The sequence below is a fragment of the Mesoplodon densirostris genome, chromosome 17 (genome assembly GCF_025265405.1).
Source record: "Mesoplodon densirostris isolate mMesDen1 chromosome 17, mMesDen1 primary haplotype, whole genome shotgun sequence".
NCBI lineage: Eukaryota > Metazoa > Chordata > Mammalia > Artiodactyla > Ziphiidae > Mesoplodon > Mesoplodon densirostris.
In genome coordinates, this window is record NC_082677.1 from 66773310 (window position 1) to 66788776 (window position 15467).

General features: G+C 44.5%; 1 protein-coding gene across 7 annotated transcripts in view; it reads right to left on the bottom strand.

Moving 5' to 3' along the window:
* The window catches only part of DOCK9 (dedicator of cytokinesis 9), a 282273-nt gene extending 267448 nt beyond the window's left edge, over nucleotides 1–14825 (bottom strand). For all 7 annotated transcript variants that reach the window (XM_060080170.1, XM_060080175.1, XM_060080172.1 and 4 more), the window contains exon 1: nucleotides 14620–14825. In XM_060080170.1, the coding sequence (XP_059936153.1) occupies nucleotides 14620–14748 (129 nt within the window). In that variant the 5' untranslated portion in view covers nucleotides 14749–14825. The remainder of the gene's footprint in view (nucleotides 1–14619) is intronic.
* Between the last annotated feature and the right edge of the window lie 642 nt (nucleotides 14826–15467).

The window sequence follows — 15467 nt, forward strand, 5'->3', positions numbered from 1 at the left end:
ATTCAATCCCTGGTCTGGGAAGATCCCAAATGCCACGGAGCAACTAAGCCTGTGCGCCATAACTACTGAGCCTGTGCCCTCTAGAGCCCGTGAGCCACCACTACTGAGCCCGTGAGCCACAACTATCGCAGCCCGCGCGCCTAGAGCCTGTGCTCCGCAACAATAAGCCACTGCAAGGAGAAGCCTGCGCACTGCAACGAAGAGCAGCCCCTATCGCTGCAACTAGAGAAAGCCTGCGTGCAGCAACGAAGACCCAACACAGCCATAAATTAATTAATTAATTAAAAAAAAAAAATCTATTCCTGGGACTTCCCAGGTGGTCCAGTGGTTAAGACTCCACGCTCCCAAAGCAAGCAGCCCAGGTCAATCCCTGGTCAGGGAACTAGATCCCGCAGGCCGCAACTAAGACCCCGAGCAGCCAAATAAATAAATAAATATTTTTAAAAAAATCAATTCCTGTACAACACAGGGAATATAGTGAATATTTTATAACAACTGTAGGTGAAATATAACCTTTAAAAATTGTGAATAACTATATTGTACACCTGTTATTTATATAATACTGTACATCAACTATCTTTCAATAAAAAATTAATTTTTAACAATCTATCTATTCAGAAATGTGGAGACATAGATGTGGAAGCATCTATAATATGTGTATTCATTTGTCAATCAAATACTTGCTCATTTCTTTTCCCAGGAGCTTACTAACATAATCCACACACGTCCTTAAAAGTAGGAAGCAAAAATCAATCTATGAAACTAAATAAAAATCAAGCCTAAACCAAGTAATGCACCCTTACATAAGAACGAATTTTAGTATTTTATTAATAAAGATGTTCCTCTGCACTTGAAAAGGGGTACTTTTCTAGTGTCAGTTATGCTATCATTAGCCTAACTGCAATCAGCAGGATGTCACCTTGCTTCCAAAAGCACCCATGCTTAGTTTCTTTTACAATCACTAAAAACCCAGGCAACAGCACCATGCAAATCTCTGTTCCATGGAGCTTAAAGTCACTGACAATTTTGCATAAAAAACTGAATTTTCTTTTCATGCACAGTTCTCACAATCAATTCAGATTATTTTTAATCTGGAGCCCCACAAAAATTGGTTTCATTTTCAGTTCTGAAGAAAGCAGAGGTTTTACAGTTCTTAAACCCTCAACCATAGTATATAAATAACTACAATAATATACTACCGTATTATTTAACGTAAGTTTAATATGTTACTATCACACTGAATTATTTAACACACGTTTCATATGGCTTCTAGGACTAAATAAGGACATGATCAAGATCTAAATCCCTGCATATTTGGGGATCTTTGCACCTCAGAACATATTCTAGATGTCACGAGAAATAAATCTCTTAAACGCCCAATCTGTTCTCCCTAGTTGGCAAAGTAAATTACTCGTGCATAGATAAAAGTCTTAATTTTAGGACTCTTTAGGATGTTAATAGCTCCCTCTCTAGCTCTATAGTCTGTGCCTTTGAGCCTGACCTACAATTCCCATTGCACTCTTATCACTGATGTGAGTTTCCTCTATCTCTACTCAATATCTTCGAGACAAACATTCTGTCACTACTCCTACAATGAACACGCAGGTCAAGCTTCATGTTTCCTGGGTCTCAGGAAAGCAGTGTAATAGTTGAGGTCCCAGTACCTTTCTACTTCCCAGAAAGCTGACTTCACTCTCAGCACCTTCCTAGGAACTCAACCTGCAACAGGTCACAACCGTCCTTCTTCCTTCCAGGATGCGAAAACAGCCACGAGGCAGAGGACTCCCAAAGAGGAACACCAACCCAAGGGCTCCCTGGGGGCTGTCTGTGCTCCTTTTCCCTCTAGACTGCACAGTCTTTGAGGACAAGGTCTGTGTCTTAATCAAATGTTTATCCTGTAGTGTCTGTTGAGTAAATGAACAACCAGTGACAACTGGGGATCTACTGAACACAAGTTTTTAAGCACAAGAGCTTAAAAAATTGTAACAACACAACATTTCTGTCTGCTAATGTCACTGTTAAGAACTCAAAAAATAGGGCTTCCCTGGTGGTGCAGTGGGTGAGAATCTGCCTGCCAATGTAGGGGACACGGGTTTGAGCCTTGGTCTGGGAAGATCTCACATGCCGCAGAGCAATTAGGCCCGTGAGCCACACCTACTGAGCCTGTGTTCCGCAACTAGAGAGGCCACGATAGAGAGAGACCCGCGCATCGCGATGAAGAGTGGCCCCCGCTTGCCGCAACTAGAGAAGGCCCTCTCACAGAAATGAAGACCCAACCCAGCCAAAAATAAATAAATACATTAATTAATTAATTTTTTTAAAAAACCTCAAAAAATGCCTCAAGATCTGCTAAGATCCTGACTAATAGATAAACAAGAGGACACTGAATCCTCAGGAGGCTCCAGGGCAAGACACCCTGGACTGCAAAGAAGAAGATCACGAGGAAGCCTGGAGCACAGAAGCCTGGGCTCCATCTGGCCTCTGCCCCTCCCCTCCCAAAGGTCACCTTTGATGGAAATGAGCTCCAGGGCCGCACTAGGCCAGGCTCCAAAGCAAAATATCTGGTCCAAAAGGAGGAGCTTAAATCCACTGTAGGCTGGTCAGTGTCCCCCCACATTGTGCGGGTGACACCAGGCCAAGACCACAAAGGGATAGGCATCACAGGTAGAACCCAGGCCTCATAACAGCAAGTGTACAGCTCACTGGAATATGCTGGGAGACTGTGGGGTAGAGTGGTTTGGGGCTTGCTTCACAGAGTAGGGGATATATCCAAGACACCAAGACTCCAAGTGGTAAAGAAAGAAGTCAGCACTCTTTCTGATCATTTCCAACAACTGAAGCTATGGAAGAAGACATCTGTGATTCTCTCAAATTCTGGAAGCTATTCTGAAACCCCTTTCCTCAAATGGACCCCCCCCTCCCCAAAATCCACCAAAGGAGCCCATCCCCACCATCCCACCACCTATGGAGTCCCCAGCAACTATGCCTGATATATTAATTCTTCCAGGAGAAATTAACATTGTGTCAGGAATCTTTGCCCATCTCAGTTTTAAGTGGCTTTGAATTCTAAGTCCCTTTAAAAATTTGATACTTTAATTGGTTTTTCACAAAATCAACTCCAAAGAAATCAGTAGGGTACACATTCCTCCATTTAAAAAAAAAATGATAAAATAGCAGTTATTTCTCATCTTCTGGAAAAAAAAATAATTAACATTCTCTCAGAAGGTATTCTTTAAAGAATAAAGAAAATTAAAATGGCTAAATGAACATATTCAAATCCTGGGAAGAAAAAAAGCTAACCTAAGAGATTAAATATCTAGCTAGTGTAATGGTTTATAAACGAATTTAGTATACTATAAATATTATGGGACCTCTGCTATCACCATAGGAACTCTGCTTTCTACTTAAGAAAATAGCAATAAGTTAGAATGACAGATTAAATAAATTCTCTAAACAATCTTAGAAATACAACTCTTTTTGTAATGATACAATTTGAACAAATTGCCATTTACAGCTGAATATTTATTTTAGCCAAGGCAAAGCAGGCTGAAAGGTAAAATGACCTAGATTAACAGAGTTTATTCTACATTAAAGAACTTTAGGTTAATAGGCCCATGAAGGTTTTTTCCTCAAGCCACATAATTATTTTAACCAAAGTACACATAAAACCATGATTTCATATCCCTTAAAAAAATATTATCTGACTACTAAATTAATTCTTCCTTGTTCAGTAAGTTTCTATTGAGATCTTTTGTAGATTAATCTTGTAATTCTTGCTTTTTATTTCTTCCTGTCCTCCTAATATCCCTTAAACAGAAATGAAGAACACATTTCTTGGCTTATGGAAAAATGAATGTCAGTCTCACCTACAAACTGGCCTAGGACTAATGAAATATACAAGCGGGAAAGAGATCCATGGTACAAATAGATGTTTCATATTCTGATATTATGTGATTACCATAGTATGTAAAGATACTTGATAAAATGCAAAAGTAAACAAAGTACATTCAATTATTTCCTGGAGTCAGTGGAAAATACATTGGATCAGAGCCAGTAAACTCTGTAGATTTTGTTCTTTGTTCTCATCTGTAACAGGAACTGTATGACCATAGACAAACAGATTAACCATGGTAGATCTTATCTTCCTCATCTGTAAAATTAGGAAGCTGAACCAGATGACCTCTAGAGATATCTTTCACCTCCAAAGCAGTATGATTTCATTTCCATGTCACAAATTTCTACCAACCCAGAGAATTCATGGTACTTTCCACAAAGGCGTGTAATGATTCAAATTAACCATTTAAAAGTTTCTGACAAACTCAAATTTTAAAATTATATCTTTTTTGACACACCCTGCCACCCTAACAAGAAAAACGTGTTAACTCTGAGCCAGGTGACCTTAAGCGAGTCACTTGACTTCTCTGGTCTTCAGTTTCCTCATCAAAACAGAAATTTAAACAAACAAATAAATAAACAAACCCAGGGCCTCCCTGGTGGCGCAAGTGGTTGAGAGTCCGCCTGCCGATGCAGGGGATACGGGTTCGTGCCCCGGTCTGGGAGGATCCCATATGCCGCGGAGCGGCTGGGCCCGTGAGCCATGGCCGCTGAGCCTGCGCGTCCGGAGCCTGCGCGTCCGGAGCCTGTGCTCCGCAACGGGGGAGGCCACAACAGTGAGAGGCCCGCATACCGCAAAAAAAAAAAAAAAACCCAAAACCCCACTATCCCTGTCTGTCTGACTACATTTTTCCAGAGGCTCATGCAAGATGTTTTTTGGAAAGAATTTTATTATAACACCGTCAAGTGAAACATTTCATTATTTCACCTGGGCCTCCTTCCTCTGAGCATTCAAAGCAGGACCCTTAACTTGTTGACAATATTTTTGCTACCAAGATGCACATGTGTATCTTATTCCAGGAACACACATTTTACATTAAGATGCACAATTTTCAAAGAGGACCAATTGGAGTGTCTTACATGAAGCACCAAAATTTCCCTCCTACATTCGTTTTCTTTTTTCTTGATAGGTTATTATCCATTCACTTATGAAAGTTAAACAATTAGAAAATATTAGAGTATATAAAGAACAAATCATATTCCCTTTTCACGTATTTCCTTCCAACATTTTTCTTACACACAGGTTATTTCTTACACAATTGTGACGTACATACTTCCACATACTATTTCTTTTTCACCCAACATTAAAATTTTCCCCTGTTATAAGTCCTCCATAAGGAGCACTTTTAAGAGTTGTATGATATTCCTTTAGGCTGCCCTCATAAGTCACAAAAGTTTGTACTTACTGGGTTACTGTGCGCCAGGCCCTATTCTAAGTGCTTTATATGCATCTTCTCACTTAATCAACCCAAACATCTATGGGATGAGTGCTATTATGATGTCCATTCTTGGGGTGAAGAGACTGAGAAAGCAGAGCTTTCTCTGAAGAGCTGGGTTTAGAACCTCCTGAGCTCAAGTTCTTATCCACTATATCCTACTGCTACTCCTCACAGAACTATCCCCCTATTAACAGAAACTTGGTTATACCACAGTATTTTCTAAGTTCTAGAATTCAGAGACTAAACATCTGATATTTAACTTATTCCTGAAACAAGAGCATACTGTACTGTAGCATCTGTAATACCATAAAACGTTTTCATCAACAAAATAGTGCTTATGCTTTTTTAAAAAGTGAACAATCTGTATATACTGTTCATAATTTTTTAATTTATCATGGTAAACAACTTTCCTTAGAACATTTCTATATCCACATGACAGAACGTGTATTTTCTGTATGAAAATACAGTATGTGAATCTCTAAGTACACAGAGTTTGAGAATAAACTTCTTGTGGTCAGTGGAGATGGTGGGCAGTTCAATGACATCTGCTTTCAGATTCACTTTCAGACTAATATTCAACAAATGTTAATCTATAATAAATAAATGGGCACATCTCCCACTCATGCACTGACCCAGCCAGCCTCCCTAAGTAGACATACCCAAGCACTATCTTGATTGTATTTATTCCTGCCAACTTCAAAGAAAGCGGGGGGCAGGGAGATGCCAACAAACAATTTGGCATTACAGAGCTCTGATCAGGTAGTAAGTCTCCTTGCCAACAATTTGCTGATAAGAATTTAAGCAGTCCATTAGAGAAAAAGAAAAAGTGACAGAGATGTAAAAGAAACAGAAAAAACTTCACCATCTAAGTACTTCTTAATGATTTGCAAAACTCATGCTTCAAGCGATAGAAAAGCACTTCCAGGTTTTTATTATTTGTATTTTTGTTTTATTTTGTTTTCTTCTCAGATGAGTTACTAGATACCTAACATAAGAATTAGATCACTGTGTTCTTTTACACACTGGAGTTCAAAAGATTTGGTGAAAAGAAACTGTCCTAAAAAAGGAAATGAATATTACTTGTATTAAAATGCGTAGCTGCTCTCAAAACCTATGCAAAGATCACACAGATTTACTGACAACTTGCTTTTTCTAAACTAAAGCAGACAAAGGGCCAGCCTCAAAGTGATGCATTCTTATGTACATGAACATCATCAAATCTATCAGGTTGCAATGAGAAACTAATGATATAATGGATCCTGTGCGTTAGGAAAGTTAACCTGGCAGAGAGAGATAGGCTAGACTGGAGTAAATAGAAATGGGTGCAGGGAAGAGAAATTAGGGGCAGTGGGGAATCAAAAAAAGATTTAAAAATAAAACGTGTCAGATGTAGAGACTTCAGGAGTCTTTCATTCATCAAAAAAAAAATCTAATATCTTGTAATAAACTATAATGGAGAAGAATCTGAAAAAGAATATATATATGTATATAACTGAATTACTTTGCTGTGCACCTGAAACTAACACAACATTGTAAATCAACTATATTTCAATAAAATTTTAAAATATATATATATAGAGAGAGAGAGCCCCTGCTAAGTGCCAGGTACTGGGGAAACCATGGTGAACCAACAGTCCAGTGAGGGAAACAGATGCGAAACAAATGTACATACACATCAATATGTAAATTGTGGGGCTTCCCTGGTGGTGCAGTGGTTAAGAATCCACCTGCCAATGCAGGGGACACAGGTTCGAGCCCTGGTCCGGGAAGATCCCATGTGCCGCGGAGCAACTAAGCCCATGCGCCACAACTACTGAGCCTGTGCTCTAGAGCCTGCGAGCCACAACTACTGAGCCTGCATGCTGCAACTACTGAAGCCCACACGCCTAGACCCCATGCTCGGTAACAAGAGAAGCCACCGCAATGAGAAGCCCGTGCACCGCAACGAAGAGTAGCCCCCACTTGCTGCAACCAGAGAAAGCCCGAGTGCAGCAACGAAGACCCAACGCAGCCAAAAAAAAAAGAACCCACCACATTCAAGACAGTGGCTGTCCCATCAACCCGGGTGCCAGAATGTGGACAATGTGGTCCCCAGCCACCCTCAATGGAGAGGCAGCGTGAGGGAGAAATAAGGAGGAATTAGAGATTTCAGAGTTGGTGACCATGCAACGATGACTCTCACTACAGAAAACAAGTATGCAAAAAGGACGGCTGCTTTGAGATGAAAAGTGACTGTTTATGTTTCATAGATGCTAAACTTAAGGGACTGGTAGGACAGCCAAGTACACATCAGGCAAGTTAGCAGAAAAGCAGGTCTGAGCTGGGGGGAAAAATCAAAACTGAGATAATGATTCAGAAATTGCAATGAAGGTATGCAGCTCGCTGCAGAGTGCAGGGAAGAGATTAAATGTTATGGAGCCAAAGGTGGCGATGGGACTCTTTCGGAAGGGTGGAGTGAAGCAAGGGAACAGAGGAATGGGAGAACCAGAGAAGGGGAGAGGGGTGCTGCGTGGTAACAAATGCTGCAGAAGACAAGTTGAAGGGGTGAGGACGGAGAGGCTACCCCACACTAAAGGCAGAAGCCAGGCTGCAGGGGCACAACCCAAGGTCACATAGTGGTTAGTATTAAAGTGGTAACAGAACCCAGGCCCCCAAACTTAACCGCAGGCCTCACTGCCTCCCAACACTATAATGGAAGAATTTTCTCAAGTCATTATTCTTCTAAAACTAAACGTAATGGCATCATAAACAATCCAACCCCACAATTCATTTACACTACTGTTAAGACCTTTAGATAGTTTGCAGTTGGTCAGTATTTTCCATTTTCTGCCTTGAACCGTCAGCACTGTGACTTCAGACACTGTCCTTTATGTACATTTCAGTTTAGTCCTTAGGGGGAATTCCTATAATTTTAAGTACTGACCCAAAGAACGGAAGCATGTTAAAGTTCTTGATACATACAGCCCAGCTCAAAAAGTTATACCATGCATGTTACAAAACCCAGGTGACACAATTCTCATAAAATGCCACACAAATGGGGCCCCTGGAATTGTGGGATGAGGAAGCCCTGCAAACAAAAGTGCCCGGCTCACCCCATCCATGCAAAACCTTTTCTATCTCTGCAAATTTGAAAATTTATCAAGCAAAATGGCACCTTGTTGTAATTAATGTTTCTTTAATTGTTAGCAAGGCTGAACATGTTTTTCTTCTGTTCTTTATTGGCTAACTGTATTCCTTTCTTTGAGGAATTACCTATTAATGTCCTTGCCCATTTTTCTTCTGGAGTATTTTTCTTTTTTTAATTGATTTGTAAGAACTCTCAATATATTTTTTTAAACTTAACACTATGACAGAGATATAGATATATAGAGAAGACAAATACTGTTCCTAAGCTTACTATTTGACTTTTAAATTTATGGTACTTGTAACATACAGAACAGAGGTTTGAGTTTGCATGGGGAGGCAGAAGGCAGAGTGGTGAGTAGCAACACATGGTCTGAAGCCACGGTGCCCAGGTTCAAGACACAGATCCCCCACTTATAGGCTTGTGACCTTGAGGTGACTTGACCTCCCTAACACATATCCTAGGACACAGTAAGTGCTTAATAAATGCTGGCTCCAGATATATTTAGTTAAGACAAGCAATCTTTTATTATCATAATACAAGCTTACCTTTATTAAGCACTTAGTATTAAGGATCTTTACATATATTAAATTATTTAATCTTTATTTTAAGAATGCCCTAAGATAATAATACCTAACAATCCCAATCTTCAGATGAGCAAACTGAGGCTTAGGTGAAGAAACCTGATCAAAGTCCTCAGCTCATCAATGGCAAGGCCCCGGTTCACCTCCCAAGCCCAGGCCAAACTGCTATTTTCCTTTACTTTCATGCTTTAAAAAAATTCCTCTCCACCCTTACATGATTATTCACCCATGTTTTACGCTGTTTCTTTGATTTATTTTACATGTGACTCTTACATTTAGTTATCACTTATTTCAGTGACACAAGTCCCCTACATACGAACGAGTTCCATTCCAAGAGTGTGTTCTTAAGTCTAATTTGTTCCTAAGTCCAACAAAGTTAGCTTAGGTCACAAACTAACACAATCGGCTATATAGTACTGTACTGTAACAGGCTTATAATAGTTTTCACACAAAAAATACATTAAAAAAACACAAAAAATAAAACATTTTTAATCTTACAGTACAGTACCTTGAAAAGTACAGTAGTACAGTACAACAGCTGGGCTACAGGGGCATGTTCACATCTTTGAAACTTCACAACTTGAAGGTTCGTATGTAGGGGACTTACTGTATAAGGTGGGACCCCAATACTTTTTTTGCAATATCATTTACTCAATGGTGTACCCACCATGTTTGACAACTGCTCACATGCACTGTAAAGGTTGACACACACAAAGGCCTGTTTTCTGTTCTGGGTCACAGGCTTCTCTTTGGGTCCTTAGGCTTGTGTGACACAAAACCGTCATATTATTTACCCCCAAGATTACACTGAGGGGAAGATCTCTCTAAGAAGCGTTTATGATGTGTTCTCAGCCAGTCATTGAAATTGTTCCCCAAATTAGCAACTGTAGTTCTCAAAGCTTCTCTCCCTTCCTTCTAAAACTTACCCCTCTCTGTCCAAGCTGCTTTGCTCCTTCTTTGCCTAGCCGGGCATTTTAAGCATGTGCTCAATCTCTATCTCTCATTCTTTTCTGGAGAAAAGTCTCCCTTACCATTACATCTTCCAGGTCCAGTTCAATTCTTCACAAACCCTTTCCCAAGTATATCAGTTCTCTGCTATTTCATCTTCACGTGTCATCTGAACCAGGCGTTTGAACCTTTATGTGTGCTCCTGCGTGCTGCTATCTTTTTGTTGAAGAGTGACCTGTGCACCTGTCTAGACCATAAACCCTTCAGGGCAAGGGCCTGCTCCAACACAGCAGCAGGTCCTCAGCACCCAGCAAAAAGTCCTAGCACAGAGCAGGCCCTCAACAAATGTGGATGAAGGTTTCACAATTCCGTTCTTCCCTTTTCAAATTCAAGGCGTTACTGATGTCCTCCTGTCTCCCAATATTCAAATGGACCAGAAACCAAAGAAGTAGAACCTGTTGTTGATTATCTAGTTGGAGATGGGCCTCCACCCTGCTTCCTGTATTCTGGGACATTTCTGTTGTTAGGACTCTACCAGAGGGTGGAGAAAGACAGTGAGGTGAAGCTCAGGCCAGTTCAGTTACCGATTTACTATCCTATCTGATTTAAAATTACAGCCAAAATGAGGTTTTACGTTACCTGAGGATTTCAAAGAACACCACCCCTCGGGTCTCAGGTTACCTCAGATCATACTGGAAATCTCGTGTTGACTGAACTGGGAGGGCGAGAAGGGCCTCGAGCGTGCACTCCGGGAGATTATCACCCCACACCTCTGTCCATCATCCTCCAGTTACACAAAGGAAAATTTAGTGACGGCCTGACTCGGTTTCATTTCGTTTCATACTGCAGGCTCTCCGATGGCTGTGCAATGGTGTCACCAGCAGGGGCTTGATGTCAAAGGAGAGCCTGAAGCTGAGCACGCTGAGATAAGATCGGCAAGGAAGCCGGCAGCCAGATGACTCGGGCATCAATACCCAAGCGCAATCGAGCCAGCAAACCCATGCAAAGCGCCCTGTCCCAATATTTACACAAACCTTTCAGAAAAAGAATATTTTTAGGCCTTGGGTGGTATACTCCGTTAGATCTAGGTCATTATGATGCTATCTTTAATGCACCTGAAAGGCCCAATCGCAAGTCAACCCTGATCGGGGAATTATTTCTAGTTTTTCTCCTGAGCTTGCGTATATTTTGAACGTGCTGCCCTCCTGCCTATTCTCAATCACGGGCAGCTAATTCTGGAATTGGGAGGATTCTTCTTTCATTACCCAAAACCATAAATTACATTTCCTACAGTTAAGAATATGACTAGTAGTACCTCTGCTACTCTTATAAAAGCATCTTAGAATCGAATCCTGTTGGTAAGGAAAGGGACTCCAGAACAATCTAGTACAGCTCCTCATTTAACAGGAGTCAGAGACGTTAAGCGACAGCCCAGGGTGACTTAAGTAGCTGGCAGAATATCAGCTGGGCACCATCTAAGAGCTTTACCTCTATGGCTCATATAATCCTCCCGACAACCATATAAAGTGAGTATGATTACCATCTCTACAGATGAGAAAACCGAGGCACACCAAGGCTAAGTTATACGCCTAAGACTGCACAGCTGGTAAGGGGTAGAGCTGGAATTACAACCCAGGTGCTCTGACTTCAGAGCCCACGCTCTGCACTACTAAACCTCTAGGATTAAAACTCAGGACTCCTGACGCCAGGGAGGGTTCACTCCGTCATTAATAATTCTAAGGCTCATGAAAGAGTAAACCACATTTGAAAAAGCCAGCAAAACCTGTTAGGATCCTGATTAGAACAAACTACCGTTAAAAGATGTTTCTTAGGCAATCTGGGAAATCTGAATAGTATGTCAACAGATTATTGCAAACTTTAACATAATGGCATTGTAGTAAGAAAACATCCCTATTTTTAATAATACACACTGGGTATTATATAGGGGTGAAATGATGGGAGGCATGGCACTCACAATCACACAAAAAAACGAGGGGGAAAGGGGATGGTTAAAGCAAGTTTAGCGAAATCTTGATAATTACTGAACCTGGGCGATGGATTATGAAGGTTCGTGATGCTATTCTCTTTGCTCTTTTGTATTTTTTTCAAGGTTTTCAAACAAATTAATACACTATCAGGCCCACACACCGGAGCTTATGAAAAATGAACCTAACAAACAACAACAAATTTATGAGTACACCTTACTTCTACACTTTAAAGCTTGTTTTTTAAATGGCAGCCTTTATTACCCACTGAACTATTTAATTCTGTTGTTTCTGATCTCACTAAAAGCCACTCATCAATACTAGAACCGTGAGAAGAGCTAGTTAAAGCCATACCCTGTTCGTTTTTCTTTTAGTCCATCTACAGAATTGCTACGTTAGTCAGCTAGTTAAGAGATATTTACTGTGTGTTTACTATGCTGTAGGCATTGTATCAGCGCTGACCCAAGCTGTCAAAAACAGAGGAGAGTACTACTTCCATCCAAGCATGGATCGGTGGACCATGGGATTCCAAACCCCGGCTTGGTTGCTGCTCTGCCTTCTGCAGGGATCGGGGTACCTTCTTAGATGCTCCTAGAACAAAGCCGAGACAGGTGCACCTGCTGTGGCTTCCTGGCAGACACTGGGGAGCAGCAAGAAACAGCAGGCGGTGGCAGAATACCTGGCAGGAGGTGAGGGGGGTGAGGTGGATGGGTCGTTTTTAGTATCTGTAAGCTATTGCAAATTCCTCCATCTGCAATGCAGAATCACTGCAGTGTATTTCCCATTCAGCGGGGGAGCCTTTCAAAGGCCCAAGGAGGCCCACCTACTTTCCAGCATTTTGTGTTTGCTTCATCACAAGTTTCATCAGACAAGTGATCACAGACAGACAACACTAAGGGTCTGGCTGTTCATGCTTAAGGGTGAATAGGGAAAACAGATGTACTATTAACGTGTCATGAGGTGGAGCACAGCAGCAGTATGTCGCACATGGGAATGCACACTACTAGGTCACTAGCAGTAGGCCAGCCTCCAACAGGAAGGGCTGTTGGATTCAAGGACTGTGGCACATGAGTAACGAGCAGTGTTGTGCTCAACCTAATGGCTTATCAAACTAGTACCTCCATTCCAGTCCGGGTCTGTCCGCACTTTGGAAATCATGATTTTAGTTACTCTTCTTTTGCCTCAAATCTCTAATGAGGACAGTGCCCCCAGCTAAAAGAACGAAGTTTCCTTCCAGAACAAAAAAGATGCCACAGATGTTTGCGGGCTGTCTCCTTAACATACACACACTGGCGAAAGTCAGGAAGATACAGGATATACTACTGAGGCCAAAGCAACTGAAGTTATGGACGAGATCCCAGGTTTTGGTCTACTCTCAACTCCTGCTCTACTGAACTTCAGTAAAAAGAGAAAATTAAAATCCCTTATGACTAAACAAATTGGAGTTTGAGGAAATCTAGAGGGAGCTGTCAGAGCAATTGAGAGAAAAATCAAACTGCGCAGACTAGCTATGGAAATCAGGGAAGCTTCGTCTCCAATCTCCACAACCAGCATTCACGTCATTCCGTGTCTGACCAGAAAGGGCATCTATCTGCCACCGAAAAGATGAGCCAGGCCCTGTGTTAAGGGACCCAGCACTCCACCCCAACAATAACCCACACGAAGCCCAGAGAATCACTTCCAAGGCCCATCTTCTTGGATCGTTCCAACAAACACAAGTCACCCACCCACAAACAAGCCCCTTTCAAGAAAACAAATGCCAGCGCCAGCGCAAGGAGCTGCTCAAAGTTTCCAGCTCCCCAGGACAGCACAATGCTGCTCTTCCGCACCTTCCAAGTGATGGGGTGTACTGCGTTTCCAAATACAGCAGGACCAGCCCTGGCAGTGGAAAAGTGGATTTAAAACTTCATCTTCCTCACACCCAGAGGCCTATTCTCAAAAGACTTTCTGCTACGACCAGATTAATCACCGGTCTGCTTGCTCCAAATCCCCAAACTTCGTAGTAACTTGCACCCATGCCGAAGTCACGGGGGATTCCTATCAAGACCCTTAACCCTTGATAAGAGGCGGCCAAATCTCAGGATGCCGGCCAGGGGGAGGGAGTGGAGGGGAGAATGCGGAACCCCTTCCCTTCTGGAGCTCAGCCCACCCAAAGGGTCCGCAGGGCCATATCCCACCCTGGGTTGCGGACTGGAAAAGGAAGCCCCCACCTCCACTCCCCTGCGCCCCTTCAGGCCACAGGTGCCAAGCCCCTCCAGAATAAGGGAGGACAAGGGGGATGTGGGAGGGAGGGAGAGGAAAAGGAGAGAGTAATTTCTCAGTCGGCAAAGGGACGTAAAGTTGGGGGGGAGGGGGGAGGAGGGAGATTGCGATCTCATTCCCAGGAAATTTCCCCGGAGGAAAGGGGCCGCAGTGGGGAGAGGACCCCCTAGACGCAGGGTGGGGGTCTGGGAGCTGCTGCCTTTCCAGGACCTTCCCTTCTCCCCTGTATAACACCCCCCTCCTTCACCACCTCTTAATCCTGCAGACCCAGTAGGGTCGGCGGCTCCGCCTCCGCCCCGCCGACTTAGAGGAGCGTGAAGGAGGTGGCCGCCCGCCCTCCCGCCCGCCTCCCTCCCTCCCTCCCTCCGTGGTCCCGCACTCACCAGGAGCACCGAGCCGCGCACCACCTCCGACACGCTCTGCCGCAGCTCGGCCGCCGTGCCCGGCTTACTCAGCGCCCGGGTGAACTTCCGAGTCTCCGCCGAGGAGGGGAGCAGCGGCGGCTGCGACATCCTCGCCACCAGCGCCGCCGCCGAGCCTGCTCCGGCAGTCTGGCCGGGCTGCGCCGCCGCCAGGTGCGCCCTCGGCGCTCGGCCCGGCCCGCCCGCGGCCCCAGGCGCCGCCGCCCGCTCCCCCCGCCGCTCGCCGCGCGTCCGGGCGGCGCAGCCCGAGCCACGCCCTCCGCTCGGTGTCACGCCCCGAGCCACCCCCCTAGGCTCCCGCGGTCCCCCGCACTCCGAGCGGCGCCGGGGCTCGCTAGGGGCAACTGTGCTTGTGGCCGCGGCGGCGGCTCCCCCATGCCACCAGCCTCCCTCGGCGCTCGCTCGCCGGGCCGCCTCTTCGGGGCGGGGTGTCCGGCGCAGCGCGGGGCGGGGCGGGGCGGGAGGAGGAGGGGCCGGCGCGGCAGGACAGCGGGCCCTGCAGGTCGGGCGGCGGGTACCTTACGGCGCGGGAGGCGGGCAGCGGGACGTTGGCAGCGCGCTGGCCCGGACCCCTGGCGGGGCAGGTAGGGACCCCGGGGAGGCGCCTCCTCCCCGGTCCGACTGTTCCCCAGGCCGCACGTCCGAAGACCCGGGGCGAGGGCCGCGCAAGCCGCCGGGAGGGCGCACGACCCGGCGCCCTCCCGGGTCGCCAAGTCCTCGGAGCCGGTGCCTATACACTGGGACCGTGGGTTCCTTACCCGCGGAGTCCCAGCATCTTGGGGACTCCGCGGTCACCGGCAGGGTCGGGG